The sequence below is a fragment of the Perognathus longimembris genome, chromosome 9, assembly GCF_023159225.1.
Source record: "Perognathus longimembris pacificus isolate PPM17 chromosome 9, ASM2315922v1, whole genome shotgun sequence".
NCBI classification, from domain to species: Eukaryota; Metazoa; Chordata; class Mammalia; order Rodentia; family Heteromyidae; genus Perognathus; species Perognathus longimembris.
Window position 1 is genome coordinate 13,139,752 of NC_063169.1, and position 27,386 is coordinate 13,167,137.

The following is a 27,386-nucleotide window of genomic DNA, read 5'->3' on the forward strand; positions in this document are numbered from 1 at the left end:
TGTTATGATTACAACACCAGGAAGCACAGATTAGACTTTGGCCAGCAAAATGCAGAGAACTGAAAAGAGGGAAGAAGACACTATTGTGGTGGGATTCAGATTATAGGTTTATTTTATTTTGCTTTATTTCTTTATGGGGGGGGGTACTCAGGATCGAATTCAGAGCCTCAGATTTGCTAGGCAAGCACTCTACCACTTGAGCTATTCCCCTAGCCCAACAGATAATATATTTACACACTGATTGTCAGTGTCCCTTGAGCTATAAAAACAGGTATGTGTAATATTCTCCTAAGGAGGGCATTTTAAATTACAATTCATCCTATCTCCTTCTTATCAACATTATGTACGTAAAACTACTACAAAATAAATCACTTAGAATACTCATTACCGCTGGGAATATGGCCTAGTGGCAAGAGTGCTTGCCTCATATACATGAAGCCCTGGGTTCGATTCCCCAGCACCACATATATAGAAAATGGTCAGAAATGGCACTGTGGCTCAAGTGGCAGAGTGCTAGCCTTGAGCAAAAAGAAGCCAGGGACAGTGCTCAGGCCCTGAGTCCAAGGCCCAGGACTGGCAAAAAAAAAAGAAAAGAAAAAAAGATATAGAATACTCATTACCATCTAAGTCACTGACAAATTCTGGCCTCAGGAATAGGTGTCACTTTCTCCTGCCAAAAATGGTTACTCAATTTTAGAACCTTCCATTTCTTTCTTCCATTTCTTTTGTGCTCGACAATATCCATCTCTATTACATAAGATAGGCTTGAAGTTTTCTACTAGGAAGACACCCATTTATTATATATTTTTTTAAACCTCACTAGCCACACACTGAATACTACAACACAAAATGCAAATGCTAATAATTTCATTAAAATCTCTGACTTGATGAACAGAGCCCACTTTAAAAAAAACAAATTTCTGCTGGGAATGTGGCCTAGTGGTAGAGTGCTTGCCTTGTAAACATGAAGCCCTGGGTTCGATTCCTCAGCACCACATATATAGAAAAAGCTAGAAGTGGCGCTGTGGAGTTTTCTTTCTTTTTTTTGGCCAGTCCTGGGGCTTGGACTCAGAGCCTGAGCACTGTCCCTGGCTTCTTTTTTTTTTTTTTTTTTTTTTTTTTACTCAAGCCCAGCACTCTGCCACTTGAGCCACGGCGCCACTTCTGGCCATTTTCTGTATATGTGGTGCTGGGGAATTGAACCCAGGGCTTCATGTATACGAGGCAAGCACTCTTGCCACTAGGCCATATCCCCAGCCCGGCACTGTGGCTCAAGAGGTAGAGTGCTAGCCTTGAGCAAAAAGAAGCCAAGGACAGTGCTCAGGCACTGAGTCCAAGCCCCAGGACTGGCAACAAAAACAAAACAAATAAACAAAAGAAAGATACTATTAACACTTTCCTCATAACAAATATGAATGACTTAGCCAAGAAAGCTCATTCAGTACACAGTGGTCTAAAGCATCTCAAATAGTGCTTTCTAAAATTGCAAAAAGCCTAAGTTGAACAATCAATTGAAGGTCTGGATTATCTTTCCAAAATAGAACATGTGTGTGTAGACTATTCAAAGTAATAAAAAAAATGCAGCAACTAAATATCTAAGAAAAAAATGGTTCATAAAAAACATATCACAAGCCAACCATGGTGACACATAGCTCTTGGAAGATTGAGACAGGAGGATCTCAAGTTTGAGAACAGCAGTCTGGGCTACAAAGTGAGGTCCTGACTCTAGAAACAAGCAAATAGACAAAAACCGACAACAAAAAAGAACACATAGTCAAGTTACTATACAAAGTACACTTGGAAGATTGAAACAGGGATCAGGATGAAAGATCTACACCTTGAAGATTTACCATGGAAAATATGGAACCCATTAGAATGCTTCTTTTCTAATTCATTTAAGGCATCAAAATATTTAAATTATAGAACATATACCCAATAGCATTAACAATAAAATACTCTCCTGATCATTTATATCATTAAACATTTCCTTTAAAATACAAACCAACCCTGGAATTTGATATATATTCATCACATAAATGAATTCATATTTTCTATAACCTACCTGGACCACATGTCTGATTGAACCAATCACTACAGGCTTATCAGACACAGCTTCCTGGTTTCTTTCCAAAACATCTTCCACACCCCAAAGACCAGAAAGTTCTAATTCGCCTTCTTCTAGGGGGACAGAGTGACCTTCAAAATTTGGTTTCTCATACAAAATCCAGCTAAGAATAAAACACAGAAACACCATTATCCAGTGTTTGAAAAGTTTTCATAACTCAAATATTCTAGCTAATGTATATCATGTATCAGTGACCAGGCCTCTAGCAACTGAAACAGTACAAACTCTCTAAAATAAACTTTACTGGAATAATTAAACTTCTGCTAATTCAAGACCTGTATCAATATCTTGGAGAATTTTATGGAGAATTCTAGGAGAATTTCAAGTACAAACACTGCCAGTTAATGAAGACTTAGAAATTATAATAGATCAAACAGGTGTTTACTATAGCAATATTTTCCTTACATGGGTAGAAAACATTAATTATAAAGGAATTTTATTTTAATAGAAAGGACATGTATGTTAACAGAGAGTATTTTAAAAATATTCTCCCCCAAACAGCCAGACACTAAGAAAAATGTCTAACATATGACAGTGATACACCTACATGTTTATACTTTCAAAGAAACCTGGGCTAAGGGAGTGGTTCAAGTAGTAAAGCACCTCCCTAATAGACATGAGGCTTTGAGATCAAAACCCAAGACTACAAAGAGGAAAAAAAGAGCAAAAAGCCAACAAGGATTGAAGATTAAAAGGAAAAAAATATTGTTTTGTTAAAAAAGAACTGTTATGCAAAGTTTGCTTGTAGTTCCAATTATTATTGGAATGAAAGCATTTTTAATGAAAACATTGAATATATAGAAATACATGAAAAATATAGAGAAATATATATGTATACACACACATACCTAATAGGAAAGATACCACGTTTAATCAAGTGGAGACCAAAAGAGAAGCTTGCTAACTTTTAAAATCATAAATGTCTAGAGCTCAAACCTCTTTATTTCAAACATATTTATAATAGGTGAGATGTATTTATGCCTAATCAAGGTGATTTTTTATATGGTTTCACATGGCATGTTGATAATAATTACAACAGTGGTATAACTCTTGTCTCTGTAACGTGGAGTTCATTTCACTTGGCGTCATCTTATGTGATCATATGGGTGTAGCTATTGGGGTATTTTGATCTTCTACCATGACTAGCCTAATCATGTACTAGCTGTTCCCTATGAGGGACACCATAGGATTTATATTTCTTTGGGTCTGGGTCACTTCACTTAATATGATTTTTTTTTCAAATTGCATTTCTGAGGCAATTAATACTAGTAAAATAATTTTAGAAACAAAGTATTTCTACTTCATCTATTTTACTTAATCAAAACTACCTTTTTTAAAAAAAAAAAAAACAACCAAGAGTTTAGGTTAGTCCTTTACCATACTATCATTTAAAAAAAAAAAAAGCTACCAAAAATGTCTTTAAAGTAAAAATCTTATCAAACATTTAGGACCAGGAGAGAGGCTAGACATCTGTGGCTCATGCCTGTAAGTATAGCTACTAAGGAGGTTGAGTATTAAAGTTCAAAGCCTGACTAGGCAGGTAAGTTCAGGAGATCCTTATCTCTAACCAGCAAAAACCTGGAAGTGGAGACGTGGCTAGCGTGCTAGCCTAAAGCAAAAAAGCAAAAGCCATGGCATTGAGTGAAAGACCAAGTGCCAGCACAGAAAAAAACAAAAACAAAAACAAAAAAACCCAAAACTCTGAAGAGCCAAGAGTATTATGGGCCATGACAGATGATATTCTAAAGCAATGTTCCACAGGGATATAAAGAAACTTACTCTATAGCACTTTTCTCTCATAAACACATATACCTCCTATAATCAGAAACATGACTCAAACTCTGTTTCTTAGCTGTGAATTCCTTATTGTACCACAAGTAGTATTTCCTGCAATTCGCACTGCTAAGGGCATATCTTAAGTACATAGAGAAGACCAAAAACCGTGAAGAAGCCGGGCTCCCATGGCTCACGCCTATAATCCTAACAACTCAGGAGGCTGAGATCTGAGGATTGTGGTTCAAAGCCAGCCCAGGCAAGAAACTCTATAGGACTCTTATCTCTAATTAACCACTTAAACCCTGGAAATTGAGGTGTGGCTCAAAGTGCTGGAGTGCTAGCCTTGAGCAAAAGAGCTCAGGAACATCACCCAGGTCCAGAGTTCAAGCCCCATGAATGACCAAAAAAAAAAAAGGCCTGAAGAAGGAGGGGAACTCCGCCGACTAAGTGAGGATACCCGCACCGCACCGCTCTTACCATCCTCTAATCACTTTCACCAGGATAACTGGAGAGAGGTTCCAAGAGCTGCAGTCCTGAATATCTCCAAACACCTCGATGCATTCCTCCGAGACTTCCGGCTCACGGAATATCACCACCTACAAGCAAATCAAAGGGCTAGCAGCACTTCACACGGTGTCAGACCACAATATAATCCAGGCCAGAAACAGAATCCAGTCTTACCTTCCCTGGTCGGGGATTAAGTTTACTCTGCAAGCTTCCTCTAAGTGTCTAGAATCAGACAAATAAAAACGCAACAAATAATTAAAACTCTACACAGCAATCTTCTTTTCTCTCTGATCCTTCAGAGAAGATCACAGTTACTTGCCAAATTCATCAGATCTAAAACATGCCCATCCACCCAGCTTTATGCTCAAGTTATTTTAAAACTCTCTTTGAGTTTGGATTATTAAAACTGCAAGCTTCTCCCATCCAAACTCAATTTGCCATTTCAATTTCTCCTCATTTAAGTGTCCAGAATATGTCCACCAGTGCTAGAAAACTCAGGGCCCACGTCAGATTTCTGATTTATGTAAGTTCACAGAGTAAGAGCCAACTGTTAGATTGGAATTCAAATAGATCCCAAATAGATAAACATTAGAAAGTAGGAATCACTTATCTACAAGAAGCTGAATCAATTTTGTTTCTTATACACACCCTACCTGGATGTGTAAATATTGTGTTGCCATGGTAACATCCACAATCACATAACAACTACTAGTCCAAATAAAAGTTGGTAGGTTATACTTTACAACACACATTGCATCCAGCATGTTTAATCTTCTCTTTCTTTTTGTGTCTGTACTGGGGGCGTTTGAACTCAGGCCCTGGAGCTCTCACTGGGCTCTTATTCACTCAATGCTGGTGGTCTACATTTGACTCACACCTCTACTTCTCTTTTTTGCTGGTTAATTGGAGAATCTTACAGATTTTTTTCTTGTCCTCGTCTGGCTTCAAACTGAGATGCTCAGATCTCAGCCTCCTAGGTAGCTAGGATTACAGGTAGGCGTGAACCATCAGTGTCGGGCTTAATCCCCCTTCGCTGATGCACAAAATATTTTATTTATTTATTTATTTATTTATTCATTCATTCATTTTTTTTTGCCAGTCCTGGGGCTTGAACTCAGGTCCTGAGCACTGTCCCTGGTTTATTTTTGCTCAAGGTTAGTACCCTACCACTTGAGCCACAGTGCCACTTTTGGCTTTTTTTTTATATATGTGGTGCTGAGGAATTGAACCCAGGGCTTCTAGTCTATGAGGCAAGCACTCTACCACTAGGCCACATTCCCAGTCCCACAAAAAATCTTTTTATATGGTTTCAAAAGTAATAATTTTCAAGACCATCTGACATGACCAGTAAAACTCGAAATGCATAAGGTAATAAAAATGATAATTACACATGCATGAAACATTACAAAACCTGGACCATATCCTGGGCTGACAGAGATGCCTCTTCTAAGGCCTGCCTTTGATCTGACGACTCTTGCATCACACCAGTGGAATATGACCAGAGGCCAGAGAAAGGCCCATGAGGCAACCCATCTACATGTATATGTCAGAAATAAGAGAAACCCAACAGGAAGCTTCACATTTAAAACAAAATGTAGGTAAAACATTAAAAATGGGAAGAATGATGCAAGGAGGTGACACTGACAAAGATGCATTATGCTCATAAACTGACATCCTGAACTGAAACCCCTTGGTATAACTAAGCATTGTTTCAAAAGTCAAAACAAAAACTTTAAAAATAATTACGTATGAAACTGTAACCCCTCCGTACATCCCTTTGACAATAAATAATTATTCAGAAAAAAACATTAAAAATAAGACTTGGGCTGGGGATATGGCCTAGTGGCAAGAGAGCTTGCCTCGTATACATGAGGCCCTGGGTTCAATTCCCCAGCACCACATATACAGAAAACGGCCAGAAGTGGCGCTGTGGCTCAAGTGGCAGAGTGCTAGCCTTGAGCAAAGAGAAGCCAGGGACAGTGTTCAGGCCCTTAGTCCAAGCCCTAGGACTGGCCAAAAAAAAAAAAAAAATAAGACTATATAGCCAACAAAAATTAGAACCTCAAAGATAGCTTTGGAGAGAAGTCTTAGGGTTTGAACTCAGAACGTTGAAATTGTTGGGCAGGTATTCTACTCTTTGGGCCATTATTTCCAGCCCAAGAAAGACAATATATATATATACATACTTATCTATGCCTATATATTTTTTAATCATAAAAAGGTCTAAAAATATTATGCATTGCTTCTCATTTTTTACTCCTCCATGATGTGACTTAGTTTTTATAGGGAAGCTCTGTGTGTGTGTGTGTGTGTGTGTGTGTGTGTGTGTGTGTGTGTGTTTTGCCAGTTTGGGGACTTGAACTCAGGGCTTGGGCACTGTCCCTGGCTTCTTTTGCTCAAGGCTAGCACTCTACCACTTGAGACACAGCACCACTTCTGGCTTTTTCTGAGGAATCAAACCCAGGGCTTCATGCATGCTAGGCAAGCACTCTACCACTAAGCCACATTCCCAGCCCCAGGCTTTGTATATTTTATCAAGACTGTCAGATTGCAGTCAAGTAAGTAATCTAAGAATAATTAAAAAGATCAAAGCTATAATGAATGAGAAGCAGATCAGCAGAAATTTTGTGCTGGAGAGAAAGACGTTAAGAATCTTAGCTGCAGGCGCTGCACGGTGGCTTGGTACTCCTGGGACTGAGATCTGTAGATTATGATTTGAAGCTAGCTGGGGCAGAAAAGCCTTCAAGATTCCATCTCTGATTAATTAGCAAAATGCTAGGGTGGAGGTATGGCCAAAGTGGTAGCGTGCCAGCCTAGCACGTGGGATGTCCTGAGTTCAAACCTTCGTACCAGAAAGAAAATAAAAAAGAAGAATCTAAGCCAGGAATGGCTATAATCATTTCACTCAGAAAGCTGAGGCGAGAGGACCACAAGTTCAAGGCCAGCACAGACTACAGAGTGAGATGCAAAAAATAAATCCACTCTCCCAAAAAAATCTTTTTTTAAAATCAGGATTTCTGAGTGCTACAGTTTAGATAGATGCTCTTCCATCAGAGCTATTTTCATACCTTTTTTATGAGCTCTTTTCCTCAAAGCGCTCAGGGGCCTCCATGGTCTGTGACATAATAAGATCATTGTTCTGAAGGCGAGTAGCACGTGCACTTACGTTTTCTGGTGTTTTACTCTTTTGTGTGTTAAGTTCTAATAGAGTTCTGACAAGGCATCACCCCACCATATATATGAACAAAAGCTCTTTGAAGTTCTCAATTTTTTAATGTAAATGGATCCTAAGACCAAAAAGTGTGCGGCTCAAACATCACATGAAAAATGAGAATACTGCAGCTGGACACCCACCCACACACACATTTTTAAAGGCTGGTCCTGCCAAGTAACCTAGGCTGGTCTGGAACTCGAGATCCTCCTGCTTTCACTTCCTGATTGCTGGCACGACAGGGATGTCTCACCACACTACGCCAACTTTAGGTTGTGAAAGAGTTTCCCAAATCACACCCTCACAGAATCCTAGTAGAACCAGTGCAACTCACTGAACCTCACTGCAGTGCCCTGTCCAAGGAAGCAAAGGTGGCAGGCGGTTTCTGGTGAACCATGCAAGATCACAGTCTGTGTCTGAAGATGGCTGGCTCATAGGGTGGACCACTGCCATCCAAGCTCCACTAACATAGCCAGACACAGACTGCTGAGCTCTCCTCCGAATATTCTGCCTTCCTCTTTCATTGCCCTCCCTCAACTTGGATATCAAGTATGGCAGCAAAGGGGCACAAATACACTTGAAAATGGAGTAGAGAAGACACCTGCTAGGCTGGGGAGCAGAGCTGTGGTCAAACACATGCTTAGCAGGTATAAGGTCCTGGGTTTGATTCCCAACACTTAAAACAACCAATCCACAGGGCTCTGGTGGCTCATGGCTGTAATCCTAGCTAGTCAGGAGGCTGAGGTTTGAGAACTGCAATTTGAAGCTAGCCTAAGCAGGAAAGTCCATGAGACTCTTATCTCCAATTAACTGCAAAAAAAAAAAAAAAAAAAAAGGCTAAATAGAGCTGTGATTCAAGTGATAATGCACTAGCCTTCAGCTGAAAAGTCCAAGAACAGCACCTAGGCCCCAAGTTCAAGCCCCAGGTCCTACAACCAACCAACACACACACACACACACACACACACACACACACACACACACACACACAGAGACAGAGAGAGAGAGAGACAGACAGAGAGACCCAAATCTCATCAGTTAAACAAAGAAACAATAAAACTTGTAGCAAGCCAGGTGCTGATGGTTCACACTTATCATCTTAGCTACTCAGGAGACTGGGACCTGAGGATCACAGTTCAAAGCCAGACTGGGCAGAAAAATCCATTAGACTCTTATCTCCAATTAACCAGCAACAAGTCACAAGTAGAGGTATGGCTCAAGTGACTGAGTGACAACCCTTAGCAAAAAAGCCAGGGGAGAGCTTACCGCCCCGGAGCACAAGGCTCAGTGCTGGCACAAAAACAAAAACAAAAACCTGTTGCAGATTAAAGAAGATGGAGAAAAGATAACTGTCCCTCAGAGACAATATTTTACAGTACTCTTTATAATAGTAAAGAGCCAATGGAAACCAAAATGGTTTATGCTTCAAACTGCAAGAAAGAGTATTCCCTGATGATGTCGACAGAAAATACGTTCTCCACTGCTGCTTCTGGGAGAATGGGGGAAATCTCACAGAGCAGAAGACAAAAGGAAATGGTCCCTTGGCTGGGTGGGGCCTTTGAAAACAGAGGGAGCTGCTCCACAAATCTTCTACATTCTAAGTACAGTACTGAGTGCTGTTACTCAGAAGAGGAAAGAACAAGTCTTGTGTGTCTCAACTCAAAGCATCAAATGTCTATTCTACCAGCCACCTGTTAACATGGAGACCACAAATGTCTTGAAAGTACTTTCAGACTTTGTTCTTGGGCCTTGATGGTTTCCTGTGCATAGCTGTTTTTCAAATACGTGGTAAGTAGAAAACGATTAGACCTGGACACAATTGCTTTCAGAGGGGAGCATAGATTGCTCGCCGTCCCTTCCCTCCCGGCTCTGTGCAAACCTCAGGCCAGTGGCCCGCTGCTGGTACTTACCGCTGAATCTGGTAATGACATTCCCGAGAAAGAGAGGCCCGGGTCATAGCGGCTTGGCTTGAAAAGGCCCATCAAGTCAGCGTCATTGTTTCCATGGCTTGGCAAGTGGGGCTTAAGAACACTCTCCACGTGGTTAGCCTTTTCTGTACCCTCGTGGTTCCTCAGCTTAGAAAGTTCAGCAAACTTCATTTCTGGCAAGTGCAGGTTGCTCCGTGAATTCAGCTCTTCTTTGGTCTCCTCCTTTGGTGGGTATTTTTCCATGGGGCTTGAACTTCTCAAACCTGAACCAGATGGGCTGGATGAGGAGAAGTTGAAGACCTGTATGGAGTTGTGAGGTGCCAGAAGGGGCTGTTCTTTGTCTGAGGCACAGGGCGGGGCGCCTTCCGTCCTGGGCTGCACCCCCGAAGAGCGTGAGAGAGAAGCATTTTGGGAAGTGCTGAAAGAGGTGCTCATGGTATTGACGGAGGTCACCGAGGGAGAGAAGACCTTGTCCTGTGGCAAGGATGACAACATGCTGGAGAACAGGGTGCTTTTCTCTAGCCTTGACCTCTTGACTCCACCGTTGCAGACATCCCTGCTCCCCTTGTCGCCGACTTCGGGGGTCGCCTGGGGCTCGCTATTGCCACCTGCACTGGGGTGCAAGGACTTGAAGAGGATACTCTGGTCCGCGGATGCACGTTTGGGTCTCAGTTTAGTTTTGGGGTCCAAGCTGTCCATCAGATGCAAAGCCGGTGACAGTTCTGGCAGGCTCTCCTTCTTCTTCCCCAAACCAAAGGTGAACACGTTGGGATCTAACACCTTTTCCAGATTGTCCTCGTGAATAGGAGGCATGGCGAAGGGAGGGGCAGGGGAGTTGGGCATCCTGGCCTTCTTCTTCTTCTGGGGCACGCAGACCACGCTGTCCATCTTTTTGATGATCTCAGTGAATTTTTCCATATCAGAAGAAGAATCAAAGACACTATCATCACTAGCGGTGGAAACGTTCAAATGACCAGCAGGACTCCCCTGGCCATTCACACTTTCGTTTGGCCTTGGCGGCGTTTCTGAGGGATTTCTCACTCTGGGAGAGTTGGTAGGGCTGGCCTCAGACGGCAGGGGGACGACAACGCTGTGATTCGGAGCAGGCGCGGTCAGAGATCTTATGGATTCCGGTGGCCCGACGTGTGAGCCCGGCTCCGCCGCACGTTCCTCTTTGTGCGGAATGTTTGTGGGCGAGGTGCTCTTGTTACTCACTACTTCCTCTCGCTGAGGATCACAACTTGCAACGGAAACCACTTCCAGTTCATTACTGTGGCAACTTGGCAACTGCGCTTCTCTAACTTCGGAGCTTTCTGAGATGATCTGGGAGCTCACGTCCTGGGTGCTCTCTGCAGGAAGCACGAAGGACCTGACCTGCACAAGGACCTTGGAGGGAGCCTGGGGTCCCACAGCTTCTGGGCTGTGCTTTGGGGACAAAGGAGGGCTGTCTTCTCCCCTCGTACCCGTGGAGAGTGGCATGTTCTCAATTTGAGGAGATGAAGGCAAAGTACATCCATTAAGGCTCCCTGAGCCTTGGAGGTCAGGGCCCACGTGGCTTATGGGAACTTGAGCACACCCATCTTGGGGAATGTCCGCAAGGGGAAGGGAAGGCCCCTGACGTGACTCAGCTGGGGGCTGTGAGCCACAGAGCACATCTTGCGGCTGTGAAGGCGAATCCTTGGTATCGACCATGGCACAGCCGTCCTGAGCTGTATTGAGTTCGAGTCCTTTGCGATCTGCAGCCACTGAGTCGTCCTCTCCTGAAGGCGTGGGGTCCTTGGTAGGAACCAGCGTAGGGGCCTCTGGTCCTGAAACACAGCCAGCCTCTGTCTGCACATCTGCTCTGTCACCGTGGTCAGGCTGGGGACCGAGGGCTTGGCCCTCAGGGAGCTCCCGGCCGGCTCCTCCAGCCCCTGGGAGAACAGGCGCTCCATTTTCCGCAGGGGGGTCCTTCGCCAGCACCCCATTCTGCTGACCATTGGGCACCGTTTTCTTTTCAAGTTGTTCCATTTCCTTGGCTTTCTTGGCTAAATTCAGTTTTGCCCTCCCAACAAATGTCTTATGGGAAGGAGGGATGCTCCTTGTGTTGCGGACATCAGGGTGTTTGGGGGTGCTGTTCATCCGCTTGTTTTCAAATAAGGAGATTTTGGTGGCAGTGTTTCCCTTATGAACTGGCTGGCTAAATGAACTGTGCTCATTTCCTGAACTGTCAGGGTTCTTAGGGGTTTTCAGATTTAGTTCCACATTTTTGGGCCTGGCAGGCCTACATGGGGGGGGGGGGGGGGGAGAAAAAGCAAGATAGTTATCAAACTGGTTTTCAAAAGCTGATACACAAACCAATTTGTTACAGAACTATAAAAAGTCACTTTCCTGGTATACAACGTTTGTTCGTTGTTTTCTTTTGCTTTTGAGGTAGAGCTTACCATGTAGCTTTAGCCAGCCTTGAATTCTCCATCGCTTAGCCTCAGCCACCTACGTACTAGAATTATAAGCAAGTACTACCATGCCCAGCTAATATCTGCCTTTTGATGTATTTTCCGGACCTGGGATAGGAACTCAGGGCCTGGGCACTTATCCTGAGCTCTTTTGCTCAAGGCTAGCACTTTAACACTTTTGGCTCTCTAGTAGTTAACTGGAGATAAGAGTCTCATGGACTTTCCTGCTTAGGCTGGCTTTGAACTGCAATCCTCAGATCTCAGCCTCCTGAGTAGCTAGGATTACAGGCATGAGCCGTGGGCACCCGGCTCATTTATGTTTTATCTATCTCTTCTATATAAATTTTTGGAGGATTTCAAGGGTTAAAGACAGTAAGGGGGAAAACAAAGAAGAAAAACATTGGTCTAGTGGTTAGTAAAATAGGAGAGATAAGTAATAACCACTCTCAGTCTCTGACTGCCGAGCACTTGAGAAATGCTTCAAGCTAGCTGACTTACTGTACAACTTTGCACATTTTGTTTTGAGATGAAGTTGAAGCCACACAGCTAGTGCCAGGGACCTGATCTGTAATAGGTACTGTGGTATCAGATGCTGCAGCCGTGCCCACTGAACTACTGTGCTTATACTCAGGGTCAGGCAAGACTGGCCACAAGTAGCTCCTTTGGTTTTTCCCATCAATCACTTGGTTATCAGGAGATCGAAAAGATAATCGGGCTTTAGAGGCTATTTAATAATAGAACAAAAGGTGAGAAGCCATGCTGTCTGGTAGCAAGGACTTGGCCTTTAGGAAGGTTGGGCCTGGTGCACAAGGAACAAGCTACTAACTTTCTACTAACTTCTCCCTCCACTGCTTGCAGTTAGGAGTTAGTAGACATCCATGCTGTCAGGGAATGAAGGCCTAGGCAGCTTGCAGATAGCAGGAGAAGCTGATAAACCCAAACCTGCTTGACAAGGAATCAGGGGTAGGGGACAGCAAAAGAATGAGGAAATAAGCCAGGAAACTAAAACTTTTGGTGCTAGGACCTTATAGGAAAAAGAAAGGAGATCCACCAATCAGAAGTGTCTTCCAGGACACTAATTATCACTATTTAAGGCCAATCTCAATGACCCTGAAGATGGCTGAGGCGAGCTGTCTTCCCATGGCCTGTCCATGTCATATGCTCTCTGTCTCTGCTGTATTTCTCTTCTGATAAACTTTCCTGTCATCTTCACTGTGTTCAAGTTATACTGAAATTCTTCTCTTGTCAGATATAAAGGACGGAGGTGAATTTAGCCATCACACCTTCCCCTTCTGTACGAAATGAGAAGTCTGTACCAGATATTCTCCAGTCCTTCCCAAAGGAGAATTCAGATGGCTTCTAAATTTTTATTTATTTTTGTCAGTCCTGGGGCTTGGACTCAGGGCCTGAGCACTGTTCCTGGCTTCCTTTTGCTCAAGGCTAGCACTCTACCACTTGAGCCACAGTGCCACTTCTGGCTTTTTCTATATACGTGGTGCTAAGGAATTTAACCCAGGGCTTCATGTATACAAGGCAAGCACTCTACCATATTCCCAACCCGAGATGTTTATTTTTATTAACATGTTTCATTAACATTTTAATAAATTAATAATATGTTTGATATTTTAGCCATATATATTAATATAATATATAGTATTTGATATTTCATAACATTTTAATATGACTATTAATATGATTAATATTTGTTCATAAATTTATCCCAAGCATTGCTTTATCTTACTGTAGGCTCATATCGTAAATTTAAAAGCAAAATTAGCATAAAGATGAAGTTTTAAAACCAGTATGATGAGAAATAGAGTGTTTGTAGATGCTGAACCAACTAATGAGGGATGGTCACAAACCACAGACCATGAAAACAAATTCGCACCAATCAGGACAAGGCACAGTACTCCAATCAAATATCAAAGCATATCTTATGATGTAAATGGAAAACCTACAGGTTAGCCAACAGCTATCTAAGGACAGGAAACTCATTAAAGATCTGCACTGAGATCAAAATACCATTTACAACCAAACTTCTGTGCTATTAAGCTGTGTTACCAGAGTCACTGCAATTAACCTAGTTAAAAATGATTAGAAGGAAGGCTCCTATAACTCCGGTCATAATGCCATCAGCGAAGGTAAGAGGGAAAAAGAATATGGAAACTAAAAAGCCAAAGTTATAACAGGAATTTTCTTCCTATTTTAAACATACTATTTTAAGAATTTCAATAGTCAGCACTTGGTAAAAAAAAAAAAACTAGGGAAATAATTTTTCTAGCAACATTAAAACCATGCAGCTTCATGGTCATTTTTCAGGCACTAGTTCCTCTATCTTTTCAATCAAGTTTTGTTTTGTTAGTCTGAGTATCATCTTTACTTAGAATATGGTCATAGTGAAAACCAGGTACAGGTGACTCACACTTGTAATCCTACCTACTCAGGAGGTTTTGAGATCTGGAGGACAGAGGTTTAAAGTCAGCCTTGGCAGAAAAATCCAACAGACTCTATTTCCAATTAATCAGCCAAAAGGCTGGACTGGAGGAGTGACTTTTAAGTAGTAGAGAGTCAACCAAGAAGCAACAACAAATACAGTCATATGAAGAATGAAAGGGTCTGAAAACCCCTATCCAACAGGTATGGGTCAAAGGAATAGAAAGAATTACTGATTCTCCAAAATAGTTTGCCATGTATAAGGTACTGAACCAACACTAAACTAAACAAACTGAGGTGGTAAAGAAAAGATGTAGGTAGGAAACAATCAGTACTGAGAAAAAGGACATTTGGTTTAGTTCTAGGAAGCAGGAGAAGAAGAGCAGCATTGTAAGATCCCTTCCTGCTGTTTGTTTACCCTATTCCTTAACCGTGTAACATTTCTGGTTTGTCCACTGCTGCCTTCTGATTAGAAGACAAGTTAAGAGTCCGTAATCAGGTAGGTGAGCTGGTGTTTGGGAGGCTTCGGGGATTCACTCACTCTGGTCTTAGGCAAATAATGAGCATCATTCACTCAGGTTATTTCTCTGATGCTCCCGTTACAGAATAAATAGCTGACTATATCAAAGGTCTCCAGGCTGGCGGCGGGGGTGAGGTAACTCACGTTATTCATTAAGCACATTTTCCTCAAGTTCCACCCAAACACACTTCCTCCTCCAGAAACCTAATAGAATGAAGCCTTTCAGTCTAAGAATGCTTATGCTGGGCAAATCACCAGCTCTTCTCCAACCTCCACCTGTATGAAAGGGTAGGGGATGGGTGTGTGGCCAGCCACAATCTCCGTTTTGCACTTTCCTCTCTGCCCTGTCCACCCTATACAAAACACATGTGGCCACCGCAGTATACGCCCCAGCTCCTCCAAAAACGAAACAAAACAGCAGTGATTTCTTCCTTCCTTACACTTCTTCAGCCTTTACACTTTACTCAAAGAACAAGGGGCCAGAAGCGATTACCCCAGCCTTTACAGTGGTTAAATCCATCTGGCAATTTAATCAGATACCTCACATTTTTATCGGGTTTGTGTATGTCTTGTGTGCCAGAAGGGGCCATAAGTTTCAAGGGCAACATACTGAATCATCATTGACAGTTCCCTTCCTGCTGAGTACCAATACCATGACAGAAGATCCTGAGTAAACAGTTGTAAAGCCATTAAACCTAACAGCACCCAGTTCCAGTCTGTTGTTTGATGCCCTTTCATTTAGCAAATGATTTTCAGCAAAAAGGCTGACTTTGGGAGGTTGGGGGACATGTAGATCAGTGGTAGAGCGCTAGCCTAGCATTTGAAAGCTGCGTTCTATCTGCAGTAAAATACGCTGATCTTTCACTTCAATAAGTAAAAATTCACTTTCAGCCTCCTCGAACAGAAAGCTTCCTATCACCACAGAGGGGAAGAACAACTAGGATACCTGGATTGCAGACCTCCTTTAAAGGCATCCTAGCTACTCAGGTGGCTGAGATCTGAGATCAGAAGGCTGAGTTTGAAGCCAGAGGGGTTAGGGGCAGGAAAGTTCATGAGATTCACCTCCAATTAACCACCCCAAATCAAGAAGTGGAGCAAGTAGCTCAAGGGGTAGAGCACTATCCTTGAGCAAAACAGGTAAGGGATAGCACTCAGAACTTACATTCAAGCCCTAGTACACATACACACATACACACACACACACACACACACACACACACACACTGCACTGCATTCTATAGAAGGTCCCGTGAACTCTCAAACTCACTCGTGCCAAAACTGGGTCATACTGAACATATTGTTTGTTTCTTACCCTGTTATGCCTATATGCATACATATGGGATAATTCACATAATTAGCTCAAGTCACTCCAGGGAAGGCTTATCTGAATTATTTATACAAAAACAATAAGCTTCCGGGGAGATCCTATTTTTACGCTCATTTAGCTTCAGATCTCCCACTGAGATGCCAATTTACCGGCTGCCCAATCTTCTCCAACCTTTATTCTGTAAAGGGGCCCTTCCCAAGTTGAAGTCCCAAGCGGGAGCGAACTCCGGGGAGACCCCCGACCCCGCCCGGCCTCTCCGCGGGGCGTGGGCACCCGTGGGCACCCGCAGCCTACTCACAGCGTCACTTTAGTGGTCACCGTCGAGCGGCCCACGCCGAAATGGTTCCTGGGTTTCACCCCTTCGGGGTCGGAAGGTCCGGCGGCCCGGCCCAGCTCCCGGCCCCGGCCGTCGAGGTGGCTGGGGAGCGGGCCCCTCTTGTGCTCGGGCTTGATCTCCGGCAGCAGCGAGCTGCTCTTGACCGTGAGCTCGCGGGGAATCACCCGCGCCCCGTCCTCGCTGCCGTCCGCCGCCCCGGCGCCCTTGGCTCCCGGGCACGGGTCGGGCGCCGATGCCCTCTTCGGTGGGGACTCCTTGGCGGGGGTGCGCGGGCTGGGCCCGGCGTCGGGGACGCGGCTCCGGCCCTTCCTCTTGGTGGGGGACGTGGCCGCGGGCGAGGGGCGGCTGCGCTCGGGCTCCCCGCGGAGCTGCGCCCGGGCCCCGGCGGCGGCGGCGGCGGCTACGCCCCCGTCGGGCGCCGCCCGCGGAGATTTCACTTTCCTTTCCGCGAGGCTCCCGGAGGCCGCGTCTGGCGCCACCTCGTCGTCGAACACCGCGTCGTCCCGCGGGGCGCTCTCGGGCGGCCCGGCGTCCGCGCCGGGGGAGTCGGTGGATTTCTGCGATCGCCTCCGCCGGCCCGACCGGCGGCCGCTCGACTTCTTGTCCATGTCGTCCGAGTCGCCGAGATCTTCTTCTGCCCCGGGAGCGAGCCCCACCGGCTCGTCCGCCGGCGCCACCTCGGTCTTGCTCAAGTAGATGTCCAAAGTCAACACCGTGGAGGGGTGCGCGCGCTCGCCCGGGGCGGGAGGGCCACCCCGCGCGCCGGAGGCGTCCTCGGGGGGCTGGTGGCCTCCACGCGCGCCCACGTGGGGGCTTCTCCCGGGGGCCTCGCCTAGTCCCTCCGCCGGCCGCTCCCGGGTGGGTGACCCCGACGCGGCGCTCGAGCCCGGGGCCGTCGCGGGCGGGTGGCCAGCGTCCGGCGGCGCGTCCTCCCCGGGCCGGCGGGCGTGCGCCTCTGCGCTCCCAGGCGCGGGGCAGTTGGGTGCTGAGGAATGCGGCTGCTTGGCAGCGGCGGTGGCAGCTGGGAACGGCTCTCCCTCTGCCCGCAGGGGTTCTAATTGGGGTGAATCACTGTCGTGGCCCGGCTGCCCGGCCTCGGCGCTCGGCGAGCAAGGGGACATTTCGGCGGCGCCCGAGGATGCCTGGGCACAGCCCTCGCCTCGGGCCTCCCGGGAGGAGCTGTCCTCGCTCGGGTCCGGCGGCTTGGGCTGGTGGCTCTCACGGGGACTCTTCTCGCGGTCTCTTTCGGGGGCGTCGGAAGGGGCTGCCTTGGTGTTCGAGCCGGTGGAACTCTCGGAGCCGGACCTGGTGTTCCTCCTCCGGCCGGCCGTGAACAGAGTGCCCAGTTTCCCCAAAACCGGCTTCTTTCTGTTATCATCCGGCGGTTGCGCCCGGGACTGGAAAATAAAAAAGGGGTCGGGGAAAGAAGATGTGAGAATCCGGGCTTTCTCCCCTTGACTGGTACATTACACAGTTGCCACAAGCCAGAAAACACCCTGTGAAACCCGAGGCCCGACTCCATCTCCCCGACACCTCTGCCTGGCGGTGCTGGGATGAAATGGGGAGGGGGTGACCGGGAATCCCAGCGACTGGGGGGCTGAGGGGCCCGTGGGAGTCGTCTGCATGAGCTAGTGTGGCTCAAGTGGTAAGGCTCCGAGGGAAAAAGCCAGGTGAGAGAGAGACTGCAGGGCTCGGAGTTCAAGCCCCGGGGCCGGCGCGCAGACCCCATTACATTCGTGCCAACAAAAAAAAAACCTCTATGGTTTCGCTTTTTGACCTTTTACTAAACGATTTAAGTGTTTGGGCGCTGCATTCTTTGTTTTTCTAAGGCAATTCGGAAAGCCCAATCAACCCCACGCTTCAAAATAACAATTCTCACTTTTTGCTAAGCTCCTGCCCGGGAACGCCCTCCCCCCCCCCCCCCATGAAGAAGGATCCAGAAAACACCCAAGGGGCGGAGCTTCCTGAGCGGGGAAGGGACGGGCTAGTAGCCCCCTCCACCCCGGCGCCGCGCCCCGCCGCACCCGCAGAGCCGCCGGGGAGCACGTGGGCGCCACACTCGCGGAGTGAAGGCCGGAGGAGAGGGGCGCCGAGCTCCGCCCCGAGCGCGCGCCGCGTCCCGCCAATGAGAGGGGCGCGCACCATTCAAACTCCCGCCGCGCCGCGCCGAGCGCGCGGCCCCGCCTAAGCCTGGAGCTGGGTCCCCAGCCAAGCGCCCGTGGGGGTGAATAAATACCTGGCGGTGGAGAGGGGCGGGGGAAGGAGGGACTGAAGGGGGGAGAGGGGGGGTCCGCTCCGCACACCTGGCCCCCAGCACGGAGGACGCGTGCGGGAGGAAGCACGTGGCCCTGCTCCTTGGGCCCCGCCCACTGCGGGCGGGGCGGGGCTGCAGCCGACCGGCCCCCACTGCAGCGGTAGAATGAGGGGAGTGGGGGTGGGGGGGGGGAGGAGAACCCGCCTTCCGACACCGCCCGGGGCGAAAAGGCAGGCCCTCGGGCTGGAAGCCCGGAGGGAGCGCGGAAGAAATAAAAGCAAATTCCACGGGGCGCCCCACGCACAGGTGTTTGCTCCTCAAGGGGAAGCTGGTTGGTTGCTGCGCAGAGAGAAGGGCTGGAAAAGGAGGGCTGCGGCGGGAAGGCTGGGAGAGGAGCCCTGAGCCCACGTTTGGCCCCCCCTAGGTGCCCTACAGCCTCCCCCCCCCCCCCACACACACCCCAAGAATTAACTCTTTGCTAGGCGCTGGTGGCTCATACCTATGTTCCTAGCTACCCAGGAGGCTTGAGATCTTAGGATCCAGGTTCGAAGCCAACTCGGGGGAGTTCATGAGACTTATCTTCAATTAGCCAGCAAAAACTGGAAGGGGAGATGTGGTTCAAATGGCAGAGTGGACGTCCAGCCTTGACAAAGCTAAGGGACAGTGCTCTTACACTCAGAAACCAGGTGCAAAGAGAGGCAAAGCGAGCCCCACCCTTGCAGGAGGGCCCGCCGGCAGTTCAGGCAAGGAGGTATTGACTGCATCCTGCAGAAGCCCATTTCATCTGAGCTCCATGGAGCTGCATGATGATGCATCTGTTCGGGCAGTCCTGCAGAGTGACAGCCCGGTGAGTAATGCTTTGTGAGTTACCCAACCTAGGGGGTGAGGGGAGGAAGTTCCCAAAGCCAACTGACTAAAACAAACCACGTTGGGAACGACTCACGCCCAGCAATTCCAAGTCACGGGCTCTCAAATCCATGACGGCTGTCAAATCCATTCAGAGATGGAGGAGGTGCCCACACTACCACAGCCCCCTGAGATAGAGCTGCTGAGCCTGTGGCTCAGGAAATCAGATCACAGTCCCCACCCCGCCACCGGACAGAGCTACCTGAGAAGCACCAGGTGAAACTTCCAGAAGCATGGAGGAGGAGCGGGACTAATGGACTAATGGTGACCTCTCCAGAGGGAGGCTATATGCTTCTAAAACTAAGGTTGTTGCTGCATCCAGTTCTTCAGTGGTTATAGAAAGCATCGAAGAATTCAGTGTGGCTTAATTTTTTTTTTTTTTTTTTTTTTTTTTTTTGGCCAGTCCTGGGCTTGGACTCAGGGCCTGAGCACTGTCCCTGGCTTCTTTTTGCTCAAGGCTAGCACTCTGCCACTTGAGCCACAGCGCCACTTCTGGCCGTTTTCTGTATATGTGGTGCTGGGGAATCGAACCCAGGGCCTCATGTATATGAGGCAGGCACTCTTGCCACTAGGCCATATCCCCAGCCCCCAGTGTGGCTTAATTTGAAAAACAAAAAAACTGAAGCTATTCTGGCTTCCTAAGGAAACATTTGGATTCTTTGATTACAGGTTGAAGGTGTTACATGATTTTAAATCATAATGCACAGTCACAAGCCCTCCTTGGGTGTTAAAACACCTGCTAAGTGAGTTATGTAGGTTTTTATTTTCTTCCCACAGCCCTCTTGCTAGGTAGTCTTCATGCCCATTTGTCAAGGATGCATAGCCAATAAGTCTTTCTGAGTCTTAATATAGAGCTCTTTGTCTTGGCCTGGACAGGCCGTCAAATCTATCTTGAAGAAGTAGCAGGCGGGAAGTAGGTTAGAGTCTGTTGGCTCAATTCCAGCCCCTGTCCAAACACAACTGAGCGCGTATTATTCTCTCCTGCTGGAGGAGAGAATATGTTGCAATCCCATTTTCTCATGCTATAAAGATGCTGGGTCAGCAGTCTTCTCTTTGCTCTGTATAGGTATTTCCTTGTCCAGTTTTAGCTAAAGTTACTTTTGGGGTTGTTTTTTTTTTTTGTTTTTGTTTTTGTTTTCCTTTGGTGCCAGTCCTGAGGCTGGTTCTCTGGGCCTAAGCACTATGTCAGAGGATTTGTGTTTTGCTTTGGTTTTGTTTTGGTTTTTTTGCTCGATGCTACCACTTGAACTATAGCTCCACTTCCAGTTTTTTAGTGGTTAGCGATTAAGTCTCACAGCCTTTCCTGCTCCAGCTGGCTTCAAACTGTGATCCTCAGATCTCATCCTCACGAATAGCTAGGATTACAAGTATGAGCCATACAAGTGTGAGCAAGGCTAAAGTTGATTTTTACAAAACAAATGACTTGTTCTTCAACTTAGCCATCCACTGTGTGACTCCTGACATGCAGACTCCACACTTGCCAGATTGTTCTGTTGAATTTCCTAAAAGAAACTCTTAGGGGCTGGGGATATAGCCTAGTGGCAAGAGTGCCTGCCTCGGATACACGAGGCCCTAGGTTCGATTCCCCAGCACCACATATACAGAAAACGGCCAGAAGCGGCGCTGTGGCTCAAGAGGCAGAGTGCTAGCCTTGAGCGGGAAGAAGCCAGGGACAGTGCTCAGGCCCTGAGTCCAAGGCCCAGGACTGGCAAAAAAAAAAAAAAGAAGAAACTCTTAGAACATATATGACATGGATGAATCTCAAAACATAATGCTAAGTGGGTCTAGGGGTTCAACTCCATAGTACAGTGATTGTCTAGCATGTGTGAGACCCTACATCCAATCTCTAACTCTACAGAAAGAAAAAAGAAATGAAAAGAAGAAGCTAAATTAATGGGTGCATTCCATTGTCACATTTATATGACATTGGGGCCAATGCAAATCTTATGCGTAATGATAGAAAATCGATTGGCAGTTATCAAAGGCAAGAGGTAGGGAAGAGGGGATTATGAGTAGGGAGGAGACATAGGAACTTTTGGAGATAATGTAAATATTCTGTATCTTAATTGTGGTGATGATTACACATATGTACATACTTTTCAAAATTCATCCAACTGTACCTTTCAATGAGTCTATCAGCTGGGCACCATGGTTCACACCTATAATCCCAGCTACTCAGAAAACTGAGGCCAGACAGCTTGAGCCCAAGAATTTGAGGCCAGCCAGAGCAGCACAGCAAGGCCCTGCCTCTTTAAAAACAAAATCATGAGCATACCGTAATATGATATATGTAAATTATATCTTGATAATGTTGCGTTAAAGCTTTTCACTGTAACTGATTTTGGTACCCTGGATATTGTATATTTGTGTATTGGAACTAGGGAAGGAAAAGGGAATACCAAAATCAAGAGACAAAGGATAAAAAGAAAAACCAATGCAACAGCAATACTTACAAAACTATATGGTGTAAACCAACTGTACAACTCATGGGGGAGGGGGGAGGAGGTAACAAGTTGGATAAGAAATGTACTCACTGCCTTACATATGAAACTGTAACCCCTCTGTACATCACTTTGACAATAAAGAAATGAGTAAAAATAAAAATTTTCCTTCAGAAATAGAGAGTAGAAATACAGTTCGTGGCACCACCCGTCTGGCCTAAGTAGACATTTCAGATCTTAGTGAGGGAGGAAGACTCTCCATTAGGAAGGGCGGAGTCACCCACAAAGAATGCAGCTTTCCCCTGGGGACTGTGATTGGCAGGGACATTTCTTTGGTCACAATTGGCCAAGCAGAGCTCACCTTCTTTGTATAATGTCAGAAATCTGTGCTATCTACTCACTTAATGGAAAGCTAAAGGCCAGGACATACAGGATAAATTATGAATATGTTGCAGTATAACCCAAATTGTCTATTGTTTTCTTTTGTTTATTTCGATTTCATTACCAATTGATGTCACTGGTTTAAACTTAGAAATATTTCACTTAAAATCATGTTTGGAGGATTGAGAAAAATGTGTTGAGAATATTATTCGAAAATGTAATCTTTCATGTTTACCTCCCTTTTCATTCCCTGACAGAATGGAAGCCCCACACCAACAGGCAAAATGGCCTATGCGCCTTCTCAGAAGCTAACACCGGGCTTCTGACTGGAGCAGGACATCAAGTATTTGCTGGTGCTAAAGAATTTAGGGAAGTGAAGCTGTGGTTCAAGTGGTCGAGTACTAGCTTTGAGTGCAAAAGCTAAGCAAGAACACGAGAGTCCTGAGTTCAAGCTCCAGTACCAGCACAAAGACATTAGGACCGGAGTGGTGGGTGGTGCATGCCCATAATACCAACACTTGGGAGGCTGTGGCAGGAGGTCAGACTGGGCTATAGTAGCAAGTTCAAGGCCAGCCTGAGCTACATAGAAAGGCCCTATCTCAAGAATATACATATATAGTATATATTATATCTGTGTATGTATACACACACACACACACACACATATATATATACACACACTGATACAATTAAGAGCATCCCTTTTCCCTTTCAAGGAATTCTCACCATGCTTGAGGATAAAATATAATGAAAATCCTTTCTGCCCAACACAGTTTGGTGAAGAACATTCTTCCAGCCCACAGGAGGATTTTACGCCCCGACACCGCTGCTGGCGTGCACACTCAATTTCCTCAGGTTGACTGCTGGGCCCCCGCCCAGCACTGAATCAAGAAGGCGGGTCAAGCTCTTTCTACATGTCCTTACCTGTATGTCCTTCTAGAATATGGTCATCAGTGTACCAAAGAGAGACGTTATGAAAACGTTTGTGATTCGTGAAGATCCCACTCTGTTGATTCCGAAAAGAAACTTTAGCTCTCAACTTCTATTCAGCCATGATGAGCATGATTCAAATGGGCATCATTGAAAAGAACAGGATTAGCCATATTCCTCTGCTAACACCTTAGGTTCACTGCGTATGTTTGGGTGTTTGGCCTTTCTTTTAGTAGACTCTTTTATCTGAATATGTAAAAGCTAGGGAACAGTGCCCAGGTCCTGACTTCAAGCCCCATTACTGGTGTGCGCACACACACGCATGCACACACAGAGTGAAGAACCACATTTGTCCTGAAGGATCACAGGGATTAACACTCTTTAGTTACGGCTAATGAAAAGCATTAATGCCACCTCCCGGCCGTTTTCGGGCCACGGTGCAGCTTCCTGTGGTGCATCAGTTCGTGACACAGTAGCCCTCCAGAGCCTTTGGCTCCAGCTTCACTCAGGCTTGCAGGGGGCAGTGTTGCTTGTCCCTGGGCTGTCCTAACACTGGGCACTGCTCCTGGGGGCCCATGCCATCTCCTGTCTCACTGGTTGTCGTTGTTGTGTTTGTGAGTGGGAGGGTGGTGGCATGGGGATTGGAATGTTTGCTGCCACCTCACACCAAACAACAAGCACATCCCATTGTGCATAACAAAGGTACAATTGAGTGAAACAACAGGGACAGGCAATTTCAATAATGTCCAAGTTCAATAATGTCAAAGAGAAAGAAAGAAGAAAGTGAGAGAAAAGGAGAGGCGTTACTGAATAGGAAGTAAACATTTGTGGAAGAGTTTAATTTCAGTAAACCGAAGAGTTTAGGCCAGGGATAGTGGCTACGCTTCACACCCTAGCTACTCAGGAGGCTGAAATCTGAGGATCAAGGTTCAAAGCCAGCACAGGCAAAAAAAAAAAAAAAGTCTGTGAGACTCTTAGCTGGAACTTGTGGTGTGGTAGAGTGCCAGTCTTGAGCAAAAACCTAAGCAAGAGCACCAGGCCCTGAGTTCAAGCCTCAGTACTGACACAAAAGGAAGTTCCTTAAAACAATATTCCCAGGCTGGGAATGTGGCTTAGCGGTAGAGTGCTTGCCTAGCATGCATGAAGCCCTGGGTTCCATTCCTTAGTACCACATACACAGAAAAGGCTGGAAGTGGTGGCACTGTGGCTCAAGTGGTAGAGCGCTAGCTCTGAGTTCAAGCCACAGGACTGGCAAAAAAAAAAAAAATTCCCAGACTCAGGAAATAATTATCTTTAAATCATTTACTTCTTGACAAAGACAAAGGGAAACCAACTTGTTTAAAGCCACAAACACCTGATCAGTCAGCAGGAAAGATGAAAGACAATATTGAGGATTGGTTGAATTGTGGGATCAATTACTAGTTTCACTAACAATTATTGAACATTTACTTTGTCCTTACTTTGAAAAGGCAAATTATGATATAGGTGCCAGTGGCTCATACCTATACTCCTAGTTACTCAGGAGGCTGATATTTGAGGATCACAGTTCAAAGCTAGTGGGGGGGGGGAGTCTATGACAATTTTATCTCCAATTAACTACCCCCCCAAAAAAAACCCCAAAGGAAAAAAAAACAAAACAAGCAAACAAACAAACAAAAAAAACACAGAAGTAGGGCTGTGACAAATGCTAGAGTGCTACCTTAAGGGGAAAAAAGCTTAGGAAAAGCATGTAGGTCCTGAGTTTAAGTCCCAGAACCAGCACACACACACACACACACACACACACACACACACACACACACAGAGGAAAAGAAAAATGCAGTCTATGGCCTAAAGAGTAATTTTCCTAACACATAAATCAGGCTTTCTAGAAATTATCTCAGTAATATTTCCCATTTGCTAATACAATGTATCACTAGAAAAATCAGACTAATCAGAAAAACATGAGGTGTGCTGCTTTCTTAACTGCTCACTGTCTGGATTGCATTACACTTGTGCGCATGCTCATTCACAGACCCAATAGCTCACCCAGGCGAGCCGCCCTTGTGTTGGAGCTCTGTTTGGAATTGGAACTGTGTAAAGGCTGTGCAGGGATTTCTACTGGCTCACCTTTCTTTACCCTTGTCAATGTGCCAGGCACCCTATCATGATGGAATGTAGAAACTGACTCCTTTGCCCTTTGGTTTTGGTTAGGTTCATCAGTGTGGAGTATTGATAGGAGGTGAAAGAGAAAGATAGAGAGAATGGAAGGACATAATTTCAACATGTCTCCTTTAGGACATGTTGAATGTATAGTTTCACAAGGGCCTCTGTCAGGCGGTCCTGCCCTGTGCTAGAAATATGTTCTAGAAATAGCCTTCTCTTTCAGACTTAGGTGAGAAAGGGTCTGCACAAGTAATAACTAAGCCAGATGTCAGTGGCTCATGCCTGTCATCCTAACTACTCAGGAGACTAAGATCTGAGCACCATGGTTCAAAGCCAGGCCAGCAGAAACGTCTGTGAGGTGCTGAACTGTAACTTTGCTGGTGCCTTAACCTTGCATTTACAGCCTCTAGAGCAACATCCTCTCTACCTTCCTGAACATCTTCTGGTACAGTCTCTTCTTCTGGTATTCTGCAACATGGCCACATAGCTCCCAAGTAAACCTGCTCTTCTTTCTGTGTTTTAAGTCCTGGAGCCTCTTACCTATTATGACTTGTGCCTTCGGGGCATCATGAAGTAAAGGTAAGGGTTACTTGATGACCAGCACTGTTATAAAGCATCTGATAACTGACATAGTTTATAGCAAGCACAAGCTAAACAAAGAGGTGATCATGACCTGGGTTGGGACAGATGGGAGAACAGGAAACGAGATCTGCTGCTTACAAAGGCACACAGTCTAAAGCATGTGCATGGCTTATGCCTGGAATTCTGCATTTGATATTGCATGCTGCAGGTCAGGCCACAGGTAAGAAAACCCATGTAAATAAAAAGTCACAGATGGGGGCTACAAGGAACCTCTGTCATCGTCTGTTCACATAACAATAATTTCTTCATGTCCCCTTATTTGAAACTGCAACAGAGGCTGTTTAAAATTCCTTTCAGAACCCAACTCTAAGAAAAGTAAATAAATACATAACATAAATCAATAAAACCCTCCATTCTAACTCTATTACCAACACAAAAGCAGGAGGAAAAAGTCAGTGGTTGCCAGATGCCAAGGGATAGGTTGAAAGCACATTTTAAAAGAAGAAAAGATATATAAAGAGAGGAACGCTGGGAGATCACTCAGTGTACCTATGTGAAACAGAACTAGGAAATGTCACAAAATTGGTGAAGGAAGGGGTCGGTGGGAACTCTGATCAAGATGCATTGTACACTAAACTGACATGTTAAGTCAAAGCACCCATGTAAATTACCTGAATATTAAAGGTAATATTCAACTTTAAGAAAAAGAATTAAAATTATGGATTATGTATTTAAGCACAGGGCCTTGGAAGAGACCATGTGAGTCAAGAATTTCTTTGACCACTCTTGGACTCTTTAAAACCTTGGCTATCCCACCCCCCGCCCTTTTTTTTTTTTGGCCAGTCCTGGGCCTTGAACTCAAGGCCTGAGCACTGTCCCTGGCTTCTTTTTGCTCAAGGCTAGCTAGCACTCTGCCACTTGAGCCACAGCGCCCCCTCTGGCCGTTTTCTGTATTTGCGGTGCTGGGGAATCAAACCCAGGGCTTCCTGTATACAAGACTAGCACTCTGGGCACTAGGCCATATTCCCAGCCTCTGGCTATCCCTTTTAAACCATTCTGCATTACTTTTCTCAACTACCCAAACTAGTGAGCTGTGTGTTTCTTAGGCCTAGTCTCCAAGCAACAAGTGTGTCCGGTGAAGAAAAAAT

At 45.8% G+C, this 27,386-nt stretch overlaps 1 protein-coding gene across 1 annotated transcript in view; it reads right to left on the reverse strand.

Annotated features, from left to right (window-relative positions):
* Positions 1–17,319, reverse strand: part of Crybg1 (crystallin beta-gamma domain containing 1) — a 56,037-nt gene extending 38,718 nt beyond the window's left edge. Inside the window, exons 1-5 of the mRNA XM_048353746.1 lie at positions 16,561–17,319; positions 9,530–11,810; positions 4,583–4,630; positions 4,379–4,497; positions 2,063–2,228 (exon numbers count right to left, since the gene is read on the reverse strand). Of these exons, the coding sequence (XP_048209703.1) occupies positions 2,063–2,228; positions 4,379–4,497; positions 4,583–4,630; positions 9,530–11,810; positions 16,561–17,207 (3,261 nt within the window). The 5' untranslated portion in view covers positions 17,208–17,319. The remainder of the gene's footprint in view (positions 1–2,062; positions 2,229–4,378; positions 4,498–4,582; positions 4,631–9,529; positions 11,811–16,560) is intronic.
* Positions 17,320–27,386: the final 10,067 nt, after the last annotated feature.